Source organism: Sus scrofa, chromosome 13 (assembly GCF_054392235.1).
Source record: "Sus scrofa isolate SSC_HxYL_T2T_F1_AM1 chromosome 13, Sscrofa_HxYL_maternal_Yorkshire_Landrace_v2.0, whole genome shotgun sequence".
Lineage (NCBI taxonomy): Eukaryota > Metazoa > Chordata > Mammalia > Artiodactyla > Suidae > Sus > Sus scrofa.
The window spans coordinates 65,620,761-65,642,834 of NC_139395.1; the positions used below are offsets into that span (position 1 = coordinate 65,620,761).

A 22,074-nucleotide genomic window follows, 5' to 3' on the forward strand; every position below is an offset into this window, starting at 1 on the left:
GAGGATTTTTTTTTCTCCTATGTCTCTTTTTAAGAGAGCTCTTCAAGAAATGCATCAGCAAATGGCAAGCCACTGGCCAGAGCTGGGTCATATGTTTACCCCAAAACAATCACTGGCAAGAGGAATAAGGTCATCATGATTAGCTTTGACTATAGCTTCACAATCAAGGTGTGACTAAAACAGGTAATAGGTTTCCTGAGCTATTGGTCCTCTCAGCACTCAAGACAGCCTGAGGTCCTGCAAATGGTCACCTCAAGCCCTGAGAAGCCTCACATACAGTTACCCTGGGTACCATACAAATATTATCATCTCATATATACTATGTGACATGGAAAAAAATTGGGAAGCACTTTAGAGACCAACCAGGACATTTCCGAGTAACATGGGAGGTGATACTGATCCCTGAACCAAATAAGGCCACTCAGGATGGAAGAAGAGGAAAAAAATGGCTCTTTAAGCAGGCTTAGAAAATGAAGAGGAAACAAAAGAACCCATAGGGAACAAACATAGCTGACACTGTCATACGACTATCTTGTCTGCATTTCGCACTGCTGTCTTAATGCTTCTGACTTCCAAATGTTTCCTCTTCTGGCTCAAAACTGAGGGTGCAGACACCTACAAGTATCACAGCCAGGCTGAGGCCTCAGGCCTGCCCCCTAGGTGAATGGGAGTAGGGGTGGGGCAAACAGAAGATTTGTGTCCCTTGGTGGCCACAGCAGGAAGCCTGTACAGGGACCTGCCTCTTAGCTACTTTTCTGATGAGCACCTCCAAAAGAGAGATGGGAGCTAAGAGAAAGCCTGAGATGGCTGAGTCCTGGCCAGCTAACACATGACAAATGCCCTCTTTGACGGATCTCCTGAAGCAATTCCAATTTACTGCTGGCTAGGCCAGCTCTGGTGAAAGTCTATACACAAACAAATCTACAGTCAACTCATTCTCATTCGCAGGGTACATTCTCTCAAATAACCATGACATTAACAGGACCAGCAGTTTCAGTCATCTCCTGAGTAATCCATTCTGGTGCCTTCCAAAACGAGACAGATGACAGTTTCATGGTTGCTTTCAGCTATGAAATCTCATTGAAAGAATTCAACTCTGGCTAGATTATATTTAAGTTAATAAATACAGATTTAGAGGGCCAAATAAGCTTGAAGGCCTTGGGCGTTCAAAAGAGAAAAGGTGAAAAGGAGAAAATAAATGGTGCATCTTCTATTCTCCTGCCCTAAGGTTTATCCTTTGTTGAAAAAAATAGTAATAAATAAAGCCTTGGTGATCCTTTTCAAGCTTATCTAAATGAGTTGAGAACATTTACAGAGATAAAGACTGTTGAAGTCCACTAATTTGTACCTGAGGAAACCATAGTATGAAACCAAACAGTATAATGAATGTAAAAAGAAAGAACTCTTTGCAGCTTTTTGCAAATCTTAAGACTTTAGTGCATGGCAAAGAGATTCTATGAAAATCTATCCTTATGACACTTGGATTTTAACCAGAAACACTCTACATAAACTTATTTTAACTATATAAGGATATTCCACATCACTTTGAGATGGTAAACATTTTCTTTCTTTCTTTTTTTTTTTTTTTTTTTTTTTTGTCTTTTTGCCATTTCTAGGGCCGCTCCTGCGGCATGTGGAGATTCCCAGGCTAGGGGTCTAATCGGAGCTGTAGCCACCGGCCTACGCCAGAGCCACAGCAACTCGGGATCCAAGCCGCGTCTGCAACCTACAGCTTATGGCAACGCCGGATCGTTAACCCACTAAGCAAGGGCAGGGACCGAACCCGCAACCTTATGGTTCCTAGTCGGATTCATTAACCACTGCGCCACGACGGGAACTCCATAACATTTTCTAAGAGACTAAATTTCACTCTGAAAGCCTGCACACTAATTTATACTGTGATGAAATGCAGAATATGCTTTCCCTCATGTTCTCAGGCAAGCACAATTCCAGTGTTTCAGGCATCAGGGCCCTTAAGAAAGTTATGAAAAGTTGGACAGCTCCACTAACTAAGGAGATAACATGAAAACAGACATAAAATATAAACTTTTCACTAGTAGAAATGGTATAAATCAAAAGCTGTTGGCTACAGTATAGAAAAGAAGGATTTTTGTTCACTCATTGGCATCACAACTTTTTTTGGAAATCCAAATTCCTTCCAAAAAAGGTATATATCTTAAAGTAATTCTCCCACAAATGTTTTACATATAAGGATGTTCACTGCAGCATTGCCTTAGCAAAAGTTGGAAACAACCTATATGCCCATTAATATAGGATTGGTGAAATTAATTGAGGTACATTCATACCATTGAATACACAACAGTTATGAAAAATAATGAGCTAGATCAGTATCTAAGATGTGTCAGTGAGTAAATATTTTTTTTAATGGTTGTACTCACAGCATAAGGAAGCTACTGGGGCTAGGGACTGAATGTGAGCTCCAGCTGCAACTTACGACACAGCTGCAGCAACCCCAGATCCTTAACTCACTGTGCCACAACAGGAACTCCAGAAATAAATACTTTTTTTTTTTTCCCAGTCTTTTGTCCTTTTTAGGGCTGCACCCTCAGCATATGGAGGTTCCCAGGCTAGGGGTCTAATCGGAGCTGTAGCCACTGGCCTACGCTAGAGCCACAGCAACTTGGGATCCGAGCCGCATCTGTGACCTACACCACAGCTCATGGCAACACTGAATCCTTAATCCACTGAGCGAGGCCAGGGATTGAACCCACAACCTCATGGTTCCTAGTCAGATTTGTTTCCACTGCGCCACAACAGGAACTCCATAGATACATTTTAAACTAAGATGTATAGAATGATCTTACCTCTGTAAAAATTTCTGTTAATGTATTATGCATGTCACTATACATTTAGGAAATACCTGGTAAATATATACCATTGATAAAATACTTTTACTTTTAAGCCAGATATTTCAATAACAATTAAATTTATGGACTTAGGCTATTTTAATGATAGGAAAAAACTCTATGGTTCTCCAAGGAGCACATATACTGCTTTTTATTCAATAGTAATCATATCAAATCCTACTGTATAGCACTGGGAACTATATCTAATCACTTGTGATGGAGCATGATGAAGGATAATATGAGAAAAAGAATGTATGTGTGTGTGTGAGATTGGGTCACTTTGCTATACAGTAGAAAATTGACAGAACACTATAAACCAACAATAATGGAAAAAATAAAAATCATTAAAAATAGTAATCACATCAATAATAACTAATGGCATTATTAGACAGACATGCTACATAAACACTTGGAGAGACACTGCTACATGCTGGGTATTGTGATGCAAGGTTAAACTGGACAGATCCTGGGTCTCTAGGAATCCTCTACACAACAGCCTGGATCAAATGTTTTGAGTAGGAAACTTTACAAAATGACAAAAATTACATATATTCTTGCCATAAACAATTTAAATTCAGAATTATTAAAGTAAAAAAAGCAGACACCTTTCCCTTTGTCCACTTACATCTCCAAGGGCTAAGAATTATTAATGGTTTTTTGCATATATTTCCAACACTGTCCTCCATGTACAGGGACATTTACACACATTTCTTACATTTATTTATTTATTTTTCCTTTGTGTCACACCTATGGCATACAGAAGTTCCCAGGCCAGGGACTGAATCTGAGACGGAGCTGTGACCTACACCATAATTGGCAACAACACTGAATCCTTAACTCACTACACCAAACAGGAATTTCAATGTCTTTTTGCCTCTATAGACACATACACACCCATATACATACACATCTTACATTTTTTCTGTCCTTTATGTTTATTTTTACCCTAAAATAGGTGACTGACAGTTCTGGGGAGCTGTGACATATAAGTCTACTTCATTCTTCCTACTGATCTCATACACCCCCATGGTTCAGAGACACTATCATTTCATTATTCATTCTCTTTTTCATGTCTCTGGTGGTTTGCTATTTCAAATAATGAAAATCCTTACACATATACCATTATACTATTAAGATGATTTCCTGAAATGGAAATGTTTGGTCAAAGAGGGCCCATATCTTGTATTTTTATTGGATACAACCATACTGTCCCATGAAAACGTTGTAACAAAATTACCAAATTATAAATCAGTCTTCTGTTTCAAAATTATCCACCTCTTTCTTTATCCATATTTTAGGTAACTTCATCTAGAGAGAGAGGAAGTAAGCATCCCATTTCTAAGACTTTTCCTTTTACTTTGGGGTCTATTGTAGTAACCAGGGTCTTTTTTCTTAAACTACAATTTCTTGACATGTCCTGTCACGTCCCAGACACCAGCGTGAGCAGTTGCAGGGCATTCTCTCACTTAAACTTGGCAACAGTATGATAAGATATTATGTTCCCATTTTAGAGATGAGAAAATCGAGGCTAAAAGGGACAAGGCATCACACCCTGGTCGTAAAACCAAGTAAAGGGTGAGGCACACAATTAGAGCTCACATCCATCAGACTCCAACATCCTTAGCTCCCAAAGGATATGTGCAAATCATTCAAAGGGAACAGGTAGAGCTGCTCATCACATTACAAGTTCTATTAAAAGAGACTGATGCCATTAATACTTGTAAATAATGAATAGAACTATTTGGTCAAGGAAGGTAGCAGAGTTGTTTCCTAGGCTGTTTCCTGCATCTCTTTGCTCACTGGTCCCTCAAACCCTTAACCACCCACCTCGTCCTCCTTCTTAGATGGGGTTGCTGGGGAAAGTAAGAGGGCAAGAGCTGTATTTTGAATAACTTGCTCTTTTGTTCTCTACTTAACACCCAGTACCTCCAGTGTGTCCCAAGGCACGGCCCCATTTCACAGACCAGTGAGCTGAGCCAAGCCAGGAGGTGAGACGGGAGCTTTTGCACATCACCAATTCTCTGGTTTTCTAATTTCTTGCTTTTTTTTAAACCAAAGGAAACAGATGAAGTTGTTTACCAAATTTTCATTTGCTGAACTTCAACAAAATTGAAAGCAACTTCCTAAAAAATACAATCTATTATGGAACCTAATCATTTTACTAGTATAGGCTAAGGTTATAATATAACTTTTTTTTTTTTTTTTTTGCTTTTTGCTATTTCTTTGGGCCACTTCTGCGGCATATGGAGTTTCCCAGGCTAGGGGTCTAATTGGAGCTGTAGCCGCCGGCCTACGCCAGAGCCGCAGCAACACGGGATCCGAGCCACATCTGCAACCTACACCACAGCTCACAGCAACGCCGGATCGTTAACCCACTGAGCAAGGGCAGGGACCGAACCCGCCACCTCATGGTTCCTAGTCGGATTCGTTAACCACTGCGCCACAACGGGAACTCCCATAATATAACTTTAGAAGTGATGTTGAGGACTGGGGCAAAAAGCAATATTTAGTAGATGTGTTGGCTCCTGGTCTTATTTTCTGGAAAAACTTCACATATCGTGATATTTTTATGTATGTTATTTATACATTTTATGTATAAATTATGCATTTATACATATACACATAGATATGAATGAGTCTTTATACATTTTCATATGTACGCACACAAATATATACACATATATGTAATTTATCTACACATTTAAATGTGATCTATTTAGCTCAGAGAAAATACACCAAAAAAAAAGAGAGAAGAAAGAAAGACAGAAAGGACAAATTTGATTTACCTAAAAGACATAATATACAGTGTAAAGGTGTGGCAAACTTTTACTATATCTGTAACCTAATGGACTATATGAGTCTGAAAAAAAATTTAAACTCATGCAACTCAGTAGTGAATAAAGGGTACTGTTCAAACTCTGGCACTAACAACTCAAAAAACATTTTTTTTGAAACTCAGAGTTGGCTTCTGAAGTTTATTAAAGGAAGAAACACATTCACTAAAAACAAATCTCATTTCCAAAAAAGAATTTGAGAGCAAAAATCTTATGAGGTTAACTGGAACTATATCTGGCATCAATACCTAGAAAGATTAATTTATAAAAATCTTAAGGAAGGAAAAACCCCATAAATTTAAATATGAGTTGACGGTTAAGATTCCTTACATCCTGTACCAAAATTGTTTCAAACTGAAACATTAATTTCATTTAAAAATTGATATTGGACTACTTATTAAAAGTAAACATACTTTATCTTCAGAAATATTTGGGAAATGCCTTTTATTCCTTTTTGTTCTAGAAGATTATGGTTCTGTCATTATTTGAGGTTAATAATTAGACACAATAACCATCTCTTGTTGCTCAAGGGTCAAATTCTCTATATATTGTCTGTGCTTGCAGAATTTTAAAAAGCTTGGACACAGCCAAAGACTTAGGGAAAGCAAGCCTTTAATTAAACACTAATGAAGACCAGACATAATTTTTTTTCTCACTAGAATCCAGGCACATCTAAAGGGTCCTTCTATCCTTAACTCCAGGGGGTGGGAATGACCCAGGACAAGATCAGGATGATAAGCCACGTCCACAGAAGGACAAGAAGGGAAAGCCAAAATGTCTGAAACGGCTGTCAACACTGGTCAGGCCAAAGAGGGCACCTTCCAGAGCTTAACCACAGGGCTGGGCACAGGAAACAGCCATCACTGACAGTCAGAGCTGACGAGAACTAGAGAAACTGCCAACTTCCCCACCCTGGGCTGGGCTCGAGTGGGGACCTCGAGTGAGCCGTTTTCACAGGGGCTGGGTCCCTGAGTGAGCCGTTTTCACAGGGGCTGGAGGAAATAACCTGTTCTGCTCTCCACAACACTGCTTCCTGAATGAAAAGGCACTAAGAGAATGCAAACGAATGTATTCTAAATCAACTTACCCCAACTTGGGGCTATTTTCCAGAACGCGAAAGAATAAACACACACATACAAGTACATTTCAACACACATGGCTTTTGTCTTAGATGTTTCCAAAACTACAGAGACTGCAAACATTCTCTTTGGACAGAGTCCCCTTCACGCTGCTTCCTCCTCCTCTCAATTCTCCTCCCACATTTCCAACCCTGCCTCCCTGCCCAGTCGCTGTAGTAACCTGAGCCACAGCAGTGACAACAATGACTCCTTCACTTCAAAGCCACCAGGGAACTCCTCCTCCCAGTTCTTAGTGTCTTCCCATACCACATGCAGCCACCAACCCAGCCCAGACCCCCACTGTCCCTCAGCTGGACATCAGAAATGGCCCCCTAACTCTTACCCCTCTCCAACCACTGCCCCCTATAGTGGCTAGAGCAAGCTTCTTAAAATGTAAAGCAGATTCCTCTGTTCATTTAGTTCAGAAATATTTCAGAAGGAATATCAGGTTCCCAGCACTGAGGATACCTCGGTGAACAAAGCAATGTTTCCACACGCCTTCAGCTAACATTCTGGTCAGGGAGACAATAAGCACATAAGCAAATAAATTCCTAACGTCAGGTGGTGATAGGGTTACAGAAAAGAATAGAGCAGGGTAAGAGAATGGTCAGGGGTGTCCCCTCTGGTTGGGTGGCATCTGAAGAAAGACTTGCAGAAAGTGAGGGTCAGAGCACACCACAGGAACCCCTCTGGGTGACAAAGTTCCAGGCAGAGAGAATGTCAAGGGCAAAGGCTCTGAGGTCAGAATGTGGTTGGTGGGGTTGAAGGAACAGCAAAGAGGTCAGTGTTCTGGAGAAGACTTAGAAAAAGAGTGTTGGGTGCTGAGACCAGAGGATGAGGGCGCACACAGGCACAGAGAACACACACTGGCAGTTGCCGGGGTGATGGGTGGGTGAATGGGGTCAAAAGTTATAACTGGTTATAACAACCTCCAGTTATAAAATAAGTAAGTCATGAGGATGTAATGTACCACATGGCAACCACAGTTAATAATACTAGATTGTATGTTTGACAATTGCTAAGAGAGTAGATCTTTTGTTTGTTTGTTTGTTTTAGGGCCACACCTGTGGCATGTGGATGTTCCCAGGCAGGGATCGAATTGGAGCTGCAGCTGCCAGCCTACACCACAGTCACAGCAATGCCCGATCCTTAATCCACTAAGCAAGGCCAGGGATTGAACCCGTAACCTCATGGACACTATGTCAGGTTCTCAACCCACTGAGCCACAACAGGAACTCTGAGAGTAGATCTTAAAAGTTCACATCACAAGAGCAAAAAATGTGTAACTATGTATGGTGACTGATATTAACTAGACTTACTGTGGTGATCATTTCATAATATATACAAATATCAGTGGTGTAGGCCGGCAGCTGCAGCTCCAATTAGACCCCGAGGCTGGGAACTTCCATATGCCATGGGTGCAGCCCTAAAAAGACAAATATATATACACACACACAAATATAAAATTATCATGTTGTACATTTGAAACCAATATGTGATATGTCAGTTATACTGCAATAAACAAACAAATAAAAACAGTGAATATAACACTAATACTAACAAAAAGATCAGAGGTTGAGTATGTTTGTGGGGAACACGCAGAAGGGGGCGCCGATCACTCAGGGTCTTGTAGGTACAGTGAGACTGGCTTATTCTCAGAGTTGGGAGGTCGTTAGAGGGTTTTACACAGGACAGGAACCTGATCTGACTTACTTTTAACAAAAATCACTCTGGAGGCTGGATTGAGAATAGAGAGTAGAGGGAAGATGGCATTTAGTCATTAAGGCTCAGTGAGTTTACTAACATTGGCTACAGGGTTTTGTGGAGGCAGAGAAAAGAGATTGAGAAAGTGCTAGGAAGGATTCTGTGAAGGCAAATGTAGAAAAGGAAGTGGCTGAGTGGTTTGCAAATGAAGCCCATTCCATGGCTGAGGGAATGGGATCTGGATTTAGACAGATCTGAGTTTCCACTCTTTGCTCCTGGCTAAGTGACTTAACAGTGCTAAACAGTTTCCACATCTGTCAAATGGGTTCAATAACATCTATTTCATGTCCTTGTTAGGAGAATGAAATGAAATGGTAAATATGAAATGCTCAGCACTATGACTGACACATACAAAGTGTTCATTAAGTAAAAGTCACACTTCTTAATAGCTGACTATGAGTCAGGCACCCTGGTGAGACCTTTATTACGTGACCTTGTGTTATTCTGGCAAAACCCCCTAGAAGTGGTCACTATTGTCATCCCCATCATATACACAAGAAAAGGAAGCCAGGGGTGATGATGTAACCTGCCCATGTCACACAGCTAATAAATATGGGCATTTCCACTTAAATCCTGGTCACATTTTGCACTCATCACAACCAGCATGACTTTAGGCCTAGGATCAACTTTGTGAATGGATCTAAATTTTTACTTTTGTAAAGTTACCTTTTCTCAATTTATATATATATATATATATATATATATATATAGTTATTCATATTTATATATACACATATATATAAAACATTTCATCAATTTTTTTTTTTTGTCTTTTTGTCCTTTTTAGGGCCGCGCCTGTGGCATATGGAGTTTCCCAATGGGAGCTGTAGCTGCTAGCCTGCGCCACAGCCACAGCAATGCCAGATCCAAGCTGCGTCTGCGACCTACACCACAGCTCACAGCAACACCGGATCCTTAACCCACTCAGCGAGCCCAGGGATTGAACCTGCAACCTCATAGTCCTAGTAGGATTCGTTTCCGCTGTGCCATGATGGGAACTCCCATCAATGTTATTTTTAACTGTTATCCAAACTTAAGGTGTAGATGTTGTCACTTTGCTGTACAGCAGAAATTGACAGATAGTAAATAATAAATTGACAGATACTAAAATAATAAATAGATACTATAATAAATAAAATTTTAAAAAGTGTAGATTTTAGCTTTTGAAGAAGAAACAACCTCAGAGCAATCAAGTAACTTGGCTCAAGGTCACACAGCTGGTAAGTGATGAAGCCTTGTTGTTTTTTTGTTTTTTTTTTTTTTATTTTTTTATTTTTTTTGCTATTTCTTGGGCCACTCCCGTGGCATATGGAGATTCCCAGGCTAGGGGTCTAATCAGAGCCATAGCCACCAGCCTACACCAGAGCCACAGCAACTCGGGATCCGAGCCGCATCTGCAACCTGCACCACAGCTCACGGCAACACCAGATCGTCAACCCACTGAGCGAGGGCAGGGACTGAACCCGCAACCTCATGGTTCCTAGTCGGATTCGTTAACCACTGAGCCACGACGGGAACTCCAATGAAGCCTTGATTTTAAGTCAGGTCCAGCTGACTAAAGTCTAGTCATTTTCCCTATTTCTGTCTAAGCTCTTTTCTCTCTTAGCTAATAAGCATCTAATCACATTTTAATGAGACAAACTAATTCCTGTAAAAACATTTGCTGGCTACATTACCCAAAGGTAGCATGACGCTTGTAATAACTGGTCTCCTTGGCAGTTGCAGATCTGAGAGTCAGATCAGAAGAGTTTACACAGATGAGAAAGCAGTCAGTGGGGTACCAGAGCCTTCAGGCATGAGAAGGTTCTTAGTCATAAGGGGTGGGGTTTAGGATCTAGAGGGAGAAAGTTTAGTGGCTTCCTGCTGGAGAGACAGAAATAAAACAATTAAATAGTTGTGAGAATCTTCACTTTCATAGAATAAACCAAGAAGACAGCAGCATTGGAATGCTAGAGTCTCCTGATAAAGTGCTGTACCATGAAACTATGGGCACAATGTCTCTGTGCAGTGATCAATGGGCCCTTTTCCTACTCGCTACACTGGACTATATTCTTAATGTGGAATAGAGGGGAGGAAGAAGAAGAAAAAGCTTCTCGAGATTTCAGAAGCACCAAAGGTTATTTATATGCATAAGATGGAGAACAGTGCACATAAGAACATAACTATTTATCAGAGATTAATCCAGCCAGCCAGCCATCAGTCCATCCATTCATCCATCCACCCAACCACCTGCCCTTTGTCCATTCATCCATCCATCTACCCATCCATCCAGGCATATGTCTAACACTGTTTTCAGTCCTCTTAAATATCAATGCACTTGATTTTATAACAATCCCAGAAGTATAATTCTTTAAGGGAGGTACTATAATCACATCTTATAGCAGAAAAGAAGTTAATGAGAAAAATCACAGAGAACTCTCATGGCTAATAAAAGGTGAGTTACGATTTGAATTCAGGAGGTTTGCAGACTTCATTTTTAAGCACTAAGCTATGTTTTCACCCAGTATTTGCTGAATGAATAAGTGCATAAAGGAGATTCTATTTTTATGTGTTGTTTACCTTTTAATAAAGCAGCAAGTCAGTGGCAAGAGGCTAAGTGCTGCAGTCTGCTAGAGCTCTGTTCAAATTCCAGCACCATGTCCTACCAGCTAATAAGTGTATAAAACCAATAAAGGAGGACTCATGATATTATCTTGAAGAGTTGTTATAAGAGATAAGGCACAACATCTAATAAAGTAAAACCTAGTAAGTCTCCCTTTTAGTATGTCCCTGGAGAACCTCTTGCTCACAAGCACAAGGAGACAAATTTTTGTAAAATTTCAGTGTAGTATTTTGGGATACTGAAAATTTATAAACATCCTAAATTGTCAATCAACAAGAGGTTGGTGTGTTTAACGCAATGGAACATAGGATTAAAATGTTAGAGATAGGAATTCCTGCTGTGGCTCAGAGGTAATGAACCTGACTAGTAACCTTGAGGACACAGGTTCAATCCCTGGCCTCACTCAGTGGGTTAAGGATATGGCGTTGCTGTGAGCGGTGGTGTAAGTCAAAGACACAGCTTGCATCTGGTGTTGCTGTGGCTGTGGTGTAGGCCTGCAGCTACAGCTCTGATTGGACCCTTCACCTGGGAACTTCCATATGCTGTGGGTTTGGCCCTACAAAAAAAAAAAAAAAAAAAAAAAAAAAAAATGTTAGAGATAAATACCCAAAGCCTATTCAGAGAAAAATAAGTTAGCAGAATGACATGTCCTTATATAAACTGTAAAATCACAAAATATAATACATATCATCTACAGACATGAACACATGTTAAATTATAAAAACATGCCTGGGTGGGGGGGAACATGTACTTCAGAACAGGGTTTTGCAGCTGCGGCGCAGGTCGCAGCTACAGCTTGGATTCAGTCCCTGACCTGGAAACTTCCATATGCATTGGGTACAGCCATAAAATTTAAAAAAAAAAAAAAAAAAAGAAAAAAAAGAAAGAAAAAAGAAAAAGAAAAGTGGTTTCAAATGATTCTGTAAAATTTTAATACATTACAAAGAACCTATCTGGAGCAAACATGGCAAAATGTTAAGTTGCCTTACCATTGAGTGGTAAGTGCATGGGTTTTTATCTATACTATCCTTTATATTTTTATATATTGAAATCCTCCCCCAAAGGCATTGTTCTTAAAAAAAGATAATGCATGTAAAGTGCCAGGGACATGGCAAAGCACACAGCAGCCACTCAATAATTAGTATCTATGAGTTCAGTCAGGGTTGTAAGACATATAAAAGTATAAGCTAAGGAGAAAATATTTAAGCAATAAGCTTTGCCCAAACACAAAATTCAAGAAACTGAAAATGATTAGGACATTAGGGAAAATGGTATTATTTAATTTACTATATTTACCAGCCTCTTTCATGGCAGAAGTTTATTTCAAGGATGCCAGAATTTATATCCACTATGTAGGTACATATACACACATATATATATAATTACTTAGGAATGCTGATTTCAATTTTTTCTTAAGAGCTTAATTTCTGTCTCCTGTCCATGCTATAAGTCACATGGTCTTGTTTATAAAATCTAGATTACACAGAAATCCTACTGTGTAGCACAGGGAACTATATCCAATCTCTGTGACAGAACATGATGGAAGATAATATGAGAAAAAGAATGTGTGTGTGTGCATATATATATATTTTAAAAAAGAATTATATGGGAAAGGAATCTAAAAAAGAATGGATATGTGTATATGTTTAACTGAATCACTTTGTTGTAGAGCAGAAATTATCACAACATAAGTCAACTATAATTCAATAAAATTTTAAAAAATGGAAAAAAAATTAGAACTACAGATCTTATTCCCCACTTGATTTATTCACACTTCCCACAACAACCAAATTGACATCACAAATATACACAACAGTGTTCAGAATGAACCTAAGCAGGGGATGATCAAGCAGTTATTTTATGCTGTAGCTCCATCAAGAAAGGATAGAAGGAGAAAAACAAATACCAACTCGAAAAGGCAGGAGTCTAGTCTTAACCTGGTGTTTAAAAAGCTTGAAAAAAAGGTTCAAAAATGCTGTTTAAAGATCCTGAGACTAATCTTCTTGACCTTAAATCATACAGTTTTTTAGAAATTTATTTGTGCCATGTGATGGGCTAAAACATTACAACAGTTTTCCTTCTCAGGTTGGGGGTATCTTAGCACCTCAATTTCCTGCCATAAAATCCTAGTCTTTGTTTACCAGAAAGGGGAGAAGATGAATTTCCTCAGTGATAAGCAGACTCATGTTTCATTTATCAACTAAGTTTTTGCTTTTTTCTGTATGTGTTGCTACTAGTAATTGACTCCATGGTCGCCCAATTCCTTCAACAGAGTGCAGGATCCAGTTGGGAGACCGCTCTTATTGTCAGGCCATGTTTTAGAGCTAAATTCTACATCCTTCACATCAATTTGATCCTTACTCTGCTTCCTTGCTGCTGGCCCTGCTGCAGTTCAAGCTTTGATCCTAGCACCTGTTGGGCAGACGTTTGTAGAAGATGCTGTATGATGTGTTGCCCAGACTTATTCTATCAGCTGCCTGGAGGTGTTTTTTTTTTTTTTTTTTTTTTGAGCTGTCAGCTCTCAGACCCTCTGGGAACTGCCCTTCCTAAAATAGAGCTACCCGCTTCAAGGTCACACTGCTTATCCAAGAGCAGCCCAGCTCCAATGATGGGTTGATGAAGGTGGGGAGGAAGATCCAGCCCTCTTGCTCTAAGTGGGAACAGCTCTCAGTTTGGCAGTTACCCTTGAGTTCACCAGAGGCCTTCGTTGAGTCTGCACTGTAACCCAATTTCTGTCTCTGCTCAAACCTACTTCTTTCTATTCCCTTTACAAGTGTTGATCCTCAGAACAAATCTCTAATAAATGTCCTGCTTGTTCATCTCTGCTGCAGAGTCTGCTTCCTAAGGAACCAAATCTGCACCAGCATTCATGCTGTTCCATGGCAGGACTGCTTTTCTTGGGCCCTGAAGTTGAGTGGGTTCCATGACCAGCTCTGACCAAGGAGGAGATAAGTGACACAAGCTACTCTGACGTCAAGGGTTTGATTGCCAGTGCCAAGCCATGAAAAAGTCTTCCCTCTCTATCATGGCACCTGGCAATGTACAGGAACATTCTGTGAGCCCGAGTGACAGTGATGAACAGAGCTTACACCCAACCTGTGATTGGACAGGTACGGTGAACCAAAACTAAACCTTGGAGTTCCCGTCGTGGCACAGTGGTTAACGAATCCGACTAGGAACCATAAGGTTGCGGGTTCGGTCCCTGCCCTTGCTCAGTGGGTTAACGATCCGGCGTTGCCGTGAGCTGTGGTGTAGGTCGCAGACGTGGCTTGGATCCCGCGTTGCTGTGGCTCTGGTGTAGGCCGGTGGCTACAGCTCCGATTGGACCCCTAGCCTGGGAATCTCCATATGCCGCAGGAGCGGCCCAAAAAATAGCAAAAAGACAAAAAACAAAAACAAAAACAAAACTAAACCTTTATTTCCTTAAGCCATTAGGATCCTGGAGCTGTCTGTTGCCATAGTAAAACCTATCCTATCCCGACTAAAACACCTACATCACTGCTCCAGCCTCTGAACTGCTCCTCCGTAAAACTGCCGCCATGATGCCACCCTCTTCCAAATCCATCATCCTCACTGCTGCCAGGGATAGGTCTAAATCAGCCTGTCCCCTGCCCCCCAAGTTCTGAAGACAAACATCAAAGACTAACCTTAAAATAAAAGATCATTCCAGTTCGGATGTTATTCTCAATCAAAATCTGTGTCTGTCTCTGACTATGACTCTGTCTCTCTCTTTCTTCATCGGCCTTAACAAATTCTTTATAACCCGCCCCACCTGAGCTTTGTTTCCCCACACCTGAAATGTCCTTCTACCTTTCTTTATCCATCCAACTCTTACTTGTCCCCCACTCAGGTTGAGAGTCACCTCCTCTAGGAAGCTTCCCTGGCTCCTATCCCTTCCCTTTTGGCTTTAATCTTGTCTGATTGAAACTGCCTCCTCTGTGCATCTAGGGGTCCTGAGCCAGGCCTTTCCACTGAGTTTCATCTCCTTAACTGTCTCCCTTACTTGACAATTGAGTCCTTGAGGGTAGGTAATCATCTATCTGACTTTAACAACTTGGCACAGTAACTGGGACATGGTAGGCACCCGATAGATAATTCTTTTAGGTATGAATAAACAGGCAGATGAATCAATGAATCACTCCAAACATGTTCTACAATGAAGGATCTAGTAAAGGCACATGGAACATCTATTTATTATTATTAATATTTATTCATTTCATAGTGATGATGGATTTTTATGAGAAAATTCTTCCATATTCCCTGAAGTTCTCTTTTTCTATGATTGAATTCTAAACTTTTCTTTCTCTATTTTCTCTGCCCAATATACAGTTTTTTCTAGACCAGGGATTGGCAAACTTTCTCTGAAAAGAGCCTGGGAGTAAATATTTTCAGCTTTGTGGCCAATACAGTCTTTGTATCAACTATTGAATGAGCAGGGCTGTGCACCAATAAAACTTTATTTACAAAAATAGGAGGCAGGCCAGTTTTCACCTGCAAGTTGTAATTTGTCAGCACCCCCTTCTAGCCTATAGAATTCCAGAGGCTGTGGAGAATGGAGGGTAAGCAAAGGTTATATAGTTTGAAATGAACACAGGTCACTGAATGCCCAATGGAGTACTGCTCTCTGGGGAAACTGGTCTTTCATAACCAATGTGTTGGGATGAAAAGTTCATGTGTTACCAATTTATGGATCATCAGAGCCTTGGAATAATAAAGACATTATCTCCTTAGAGACCTTACTGCTGCCTGTGACCTCCTAGTTTTTTTTGTATGGGTCTTAAAAAAACGTAGGTCTGCTATTTAGAACACAAGTCCAAATACCCAAAGGTCACCTTATATTCGCTGCTGTGGGAATTCCACAGTCTCTCTTAGTGTCTTTGCATGTAAAAATGGGAATTCAGTTTCCAGAGAACTAACCTCACTTATAAAAACAACAGGAACACCCTAAGCTACCCTTTATAAAGTACCTTCTGAGGGTCTGGTGTTAGGTCATTTGCATAACCAAAAGCTAACATTCATTGAGTATTGGCTTGTGCCACAGAGGGCAGTCAGTGTTATATACATTATCTCATGAATTTTTCACAACCCATAATGCCAGTACTACAGTTATTCCCTCTCACCCAGGAGGAAAGGAGGCTCAGAGAAAAAATGTAATCCGCTCAAGGTCAGATGTGCTCAAGTTTGAGCCTCTGCCGTGATCTATCCTGCATGTCACCCACTCAGTGCCAGCTCCCTGCCCAGAGGAGGTGACCCAGCCTCTGCAGGTCACTTAAGTATCCTAGAGTCTGTCCAAGTTGCCTCCTGCTGGAGGCAATGATTCCATTCAGGGTTTGCAAGAAATTCTACCTTTGAGACATTGGTCACGAAAGGACAACTTATTCCCAAGTAACGAACTGAGGGCTTTGTGAAAACATGTCACACTTAATAAAAAGCAAAGGGTGGTGATCCTTTTTCATCAACTTTCTCCCATCATTTTCTGCCTTAACTGCCTGTTAAACTAATTAACTGGGGTAACGCAACCCATCCGGGCAAGATATAAGCAGGAGAGATAGATCAGCTTTTCATGGTCAGCCCCCAATTGAAGGTGAGGGTCTCATGTCTGCTGCTTCAACAAATTCAAACCTTCACTCATCAAGTAAGTCTTTGTTAAAAGGCAGCCTCAGTCTGCTTTTTATTTAGTACCCTGACTACAGAAATGCCTTACAGCTAGTATCTTAATTATTCATGGTTTCTGGCAAATTAAGTCTCTTGCCTCTCCAATATCTAGAAGTGGAGGAAGTGTTCAATTCCAAAGAAATTATGCCTCCCTGGCTGTGCTGGCCAGGCAATAACATGGTTGCCAAGTTCCTTATGAATAGGCAGAGATCTCATTTCACTTACAGTATATGAATAAACAAAACATCCCCAGGGGACTTCCAGGTATTTCGTGTAATGGATAGCTCCTGCCCCACCCTCTCTACTCTCTAGAGTGGTTGGATTCTGGATTTTCTTACAAACAAGACTATTCAGACTAGGAGCAAGATAACTGACACCTTTTTATCACCAAGATGATAAAAAGTTGGGTTCAGTAAAATATGTAACCCTATGGTGTTTCCAGTCCACAGGCCAGACACTTCAGCAGTCAAGTAGAACACTCTCCTCTATGCTTTAGAATTCATAATATGGAACAGTATAAGTATTCTAATGAAGGGCCCCCACCCTCTTAACTCAAATTACTGTCGCAAAAATACTTAGACATATTTGTACATCAGTCTTTGTACTTCTCTTGAAAAATAATCACTTCATTTAAAGAGCTCTAGATTTGAGATTCTAATAATGAATGTACAGTGGACACTGCATCCCTTCCCTATTGTCTGGCAGCTTTGTGGTCTGGGTGGAATCAACCTCACCCACGGTTTCACATATGAGTCTGCTTCCCCACTGGCCTAAGTCAATCAATGTAATTCTGAGTTTCTCAACCTTTTAATTCATTATCACTCCCCCTTAAGGAGCTTTTGAGGATATTTTGTTTGTTTGCTAGTCACACCTCTCCCCCATAAATTCTAAGGCCACATTTATGTTACATGTCTGTTGATGTATTGTACATATACTTGCACTTTATACATAAAGACTAAGACTTTTTTGCCCCCTTCCATCCCTAAAACCTGATTTTTGCCTATTGGGGATCATATCATTCCCTTTGAGAATGCATGAAGTATATTCCCATTCCCTATTCCAATCAATGCATGGCATTGGGGTGGTACAGACCTTAAGCTGACCTGTCAGGGTGCAAATTGAGAATTTTTTTTGGATAGGTAGTGACTGTGAGAAATGCACTTTTTGGATGAGTTGATATATGGGGCTGAAAGAGTCATGGGGAACAAGCACAGTGCCCTGATCAAGCCATACCTGAAGTTTATCCTATTGTTAGATTTTTCAGTTCCAAAAGTTCCTTCTTTATATTCTGTAGGTTACTTTGAGTTGGATTTCCTATTACAATAAAAATTTCAATTGATAGAGCAGATAACATTTATTGACTGTTTTCCAAGCTTTTGGCACTGTGCTAAATATCTTACATATCAATTAGTTCTCATATAAATCTCTGTGGTTAGTACTATTATATTTCCCATTTTATAAACAAACTGAAGCATAGTAAAGTTAAGTAACTTATCCATGACCACATGCAGGCAAAACTAGGATTTACTCCTATGTCTATTTAGCTTGGAGCATAAGGTATTAACTACTTTATTTTACTGCCATTCAGTTCCATACCATTTATGTTATTACTTTCTTGCTCAAGTTTGAAAGGCATTAAAGCAGAGTATTTCTTTGCTAATAACAAACTATGCTGTACAATTTAAAAAATCTATACTTCTCTCAAGTTTTAAAATATTTTAAAATTTTCTCCAAAGACACAGATCATTTTCTATTTATGGCTCAATACTCATAAAATGGCCATCATTATTTCAGATGTTCCTTTTTATCATTATGAGAGGGTACTGGTTCAGTCACTACCCATTTACAAAAGAGAAAACTTTTCATTTAGTAGTTTTGTTCTGCTTAAAAATAAGCACCGATCAACCTAAAGACTCATGGAGTCTCAAATTTCTGGTACTGTCATTTTTAATGGGTCACTAACAGAACAGAGAAGCCATAAGTCCTCTGGGTCATCGTAGAGACAGAGGCTTGAATATTTGTGTTTTCCTTTTGAAAGTTTCTCAAACGCTAAAAAGCAAAACCAAAAATATATCAGGGTCATTTGTCCAAACTAAGCAATGACTTCCCAAGGGAGGAAAAGGCTGCGAGGCACCTCTAACAGCCCAGGTGATATGTGTAATGCAGCCAGATGGGATATATCCACAGCTTGGTGATACTCTCAAACCACCAAATGCTGGCTTTTGGATTCTTTCAAAATGCAAGACATCCCAGATATATTATCCAAAGCAGGAGCCAGGAAAGCCCAAAGTATAACGTTCCACACATTTTAATAAGGATGACCCGAGGACAAGGGGCCGCTGATTCTTTAGATGCCCACGGTTTAATCTCAGGTGCTGGTCTTTTAATGTTGCCTGATTGATGGAAGGCAAGGGCTTGTCAACACCTGAAGCTTGATCACACATGGGACTCAATACAATGAGATGTGAAATTATGGCCATATTGAGAATGTGGTCAGAAAAGGGAGATTCCATGAACTGCAACAAAGCTATTCTGCATTACAGGAAAGAAAATGTGATGCTATATCTCTATGGTTAACACCAGGTATGATGTTTCTACATATAATGTAGTTCTTCTTTTTTTAACCTCAAAGATATTAAAGACCAAAGCACAGGGCTTTGAAATCCACAATGACTATTTTAAAAGAATGAATGGAAGCCAGAAGCCACAGCTCCAGAGAGGATGAACAAAGTTGCTGCATTTTTTGCTTGCAGGATGGGACCTAGCAGGAAAATAAAGAGACTGTGTTGTGTGACAGGGAGTAAATCCAAACGTAAGCATTCCAATGCTCAGGACACCCCTCCCTTCCCTAGCCCGTCATCCTTCTGCAAAGTGTTCACAATTTGCTGTCCTTCCTTCCAAAAGCTAGTAGACACAGAATCAGCTTTTCCTGGCTCTGCCTTGCAAGTTGGAACTGCTGGATGAAAAGCTGAAATAAAAAAAAAAAAAAAGGGAAGAATGCAAATCCATTCATGCCCTTCAGACACCAAAAACTGGTAAAACCCTTGCTTTTAAAATGTCTACCTTCACCTCAAGGCAAAGAAAAAGAAGGGATCCTATGAATGTCAAAGTTGCTCCCTACAGACCCTCTGCTGCAAAGCTACAGCTTTCTGAGCTAAGCGCCTGCTGGTACACCATCACTCTGTAATAGATGTCTGGAAAGACAGGCACTGATTCACAAGTGGCCCCCGTGCTCACCGGGGAAAATTCACCAGCTTTGTCAGGCAACAGTGACCCATTGCTGCTGAGCTTTTGACCCAAGCGTCCAGCAGCCTGCTCGGAGTTTAAAAAGAGAGCGGTGGAAGGTGAGGGAGAATAAAATCATACAGGTGGAACTGGCTTCTCACGAGCGCCCGGCATCCTGCTCCAGCCCTCGGGCACCGCGCGCCCGGACTCACCTGGTACACGTCCCGCAGCCCACACCACGTCCGCAGCACCTGGTGGCAAGCCCGAAGCCTCTCGGTGTACCATCTCCGCAACGTGGACACGGTCAAGTTCCATACGAAGCGGCTGCCGCTGAATAGCAGGTCCTCCACTCCGCACATGAACACAGAAGCCATGCCTCCTCCTTCCCTCTGAACCGGGGAAGGGGGGGATGCCCGGCGGCTCCCTCAGTCGCAGTCCGGCGAGCCGGATAGATCACAGAGGCCCCACCGCCTGGGCTCCCGACACCGGCTTCTACTGGTCGCTAGGGGTCAAGCCTGCCCCCAAACTGGTCTCTCACGGTGCGTGCTGGCCAGGCTCCGGCGGCATGCCCCGGGATTGGGCGCCCGCCAGCCAACGGCTGCAGCGGGCACACAGAAGCCCAGTGTCCACCCCGCCCGATCTTTGGCAGCGCCGATCAAGCAGCGCTAAGCTCCGCCAGGCGAGCCCTCGGCGCTCCCGGGGCGCAGGAAGCCCGGGCCGGCGAGGACTCCCCCTGGCGCTCCCCGAGTGCGCTGGGCAGCTAGGGGAGTGGAGCAACTCTTTGCAGGCAAACAGGGAAGCTGCATTTCAGCGCAATTGGCTTGCACGTCCCGCACACACCACAAATGCGCGCTCACACCAGCCCCAGTCTCTGAATCGGCTTTGGGGGATCACCTTACTTGACACGCTACGGTCTTTGCTTGGCATCTTGTTCTGTTCACACTGATAAATATCTCTGGGCAGCCACAGATGCAGGAGAGGAAAAAAAATATTCCGCAGCATCCCTTTGGACCCCACTCCTGGGGGAACAGCCTGAGTGTTGTTTCCTTGGTTGTGCTGAAGCCAGTAGGTGAAGCTATCAGTCTCAGAGCAAGTGTGTGAGTGACTTCAGAACCTCCCTTTGCTCCTAACTTGAGGGTCTCCGAGAAAATGACAACCTGCCTATTGCTGCCAGCTGCAGGGCAGGATCCCACACCTCTCACATTGTGTTAATTGTAAATGCAGCAGTCAGTTCATGCGAAACACAAAGCGTGTTCTTGGTCTCTAGCAAATAGCCTCCAGTTAGTGTTTTCTGGGAAAGAGAAGCTCACAAGAGAATCCTTGGTTTGCTTCTGGAAAATTCAGCCTCTGGACGTGGGTAGTAGCTGCTGCCAGCATGAACCTGCACAGGTAGTTTATTCTTGACTCAAAACCGAAGGAAGCTGTTCCACTACTCACCAAGTCACAACATAATTAATGTTTTGTTTTTGTTCTTTTTAAAGTCTCCCCCTAGGAATTGATATTGCCAAAGGCATTCGGGAAAAGGAGCCCGAGGGGGTCCCATATATCACCAGTCCCTGTTTTCCTTAGGAATATGTGTAGATTTCAGCCCCAAATAATAGTATATCATTGCTTATAGCAAAAGTACTGCAGCAAATTTCAGGATTTTGTTTTTCCTTGAATCCATCTGTTGGACAGTTATCTGTATTTTCTTGGTGGTTTCACACCTAGGCTGTTTATCTTTGATATTCAGTGGCCAAAAGGTAAAGGCACCAAAGCCTTTCTCCTGAACTAGCTCTGAAGGCTTCAGAACAGATTATCGACGAGTAAATCAGCTTTATTTCAGGTTTCAAATGTGCCTTTGGAATCTTAATTCAGGTGAAACTGAACCAGTCCAAAGAACACAAAAATCTGTCCTCAAATCACCCGTTGTTTTCAGACTGACCATAATCAGGAAACTTTTAAATGCCTTCTCTTTTCTTTTTATTACTAATAAAATTGCCTAAGAGTTTTTGCTGAATGCATTAATA

The 22,074-nt window shown here is 41.3% G+C and overlaps 1 protein-coding gene and 1 long non-coding RNA gene across 15 annotated transcripts in view; both read right to left on the reverse strand.

The window, feature by feature from the left end:
* The window catches only part of FRMD4B (FERM domain containing 4B), a 376,886-nt gene that overhangs the window by 182,863 nt on the left and 171,949 nt on the right, over positions 1–22,074 (reverse strand). For 4 of the 14 annotated variants that reach the window (XM_021069206.2, XM_021069204.2, XM_003132316.5 and 1 more), the window contains exon 1: positions 20,278–20,582. The exons of the other annotated variants lie outside the window; for them this stretch is intronic. In XM_021069206.2, the coding sequence (XP_020924865.2) occupies positions 20,278–20,439 (162 nt within the window). In that variant the 5' untranslated portion in view covers positions 20,440–20,582. Of the gene's footprint in view, positions 1–20,277; positions 20,583–22,074 lie in introns of those variants that run through there. 14 annotated transcript variants of the gene reach the window in all.
* Positions 3,584–8,921, reverse strand: LOC146397380 (uncharacterized). Its single transcript, XR_014823519.1, has 2 exons — positions 8,457–8,921; positions 3,584–7,930 (listed from the first exon to the last, which is right to left on the reverse strand). It is a non-coding gene; the product is annotated as an uncharacterized LOC146397380 (long non-coding RNA).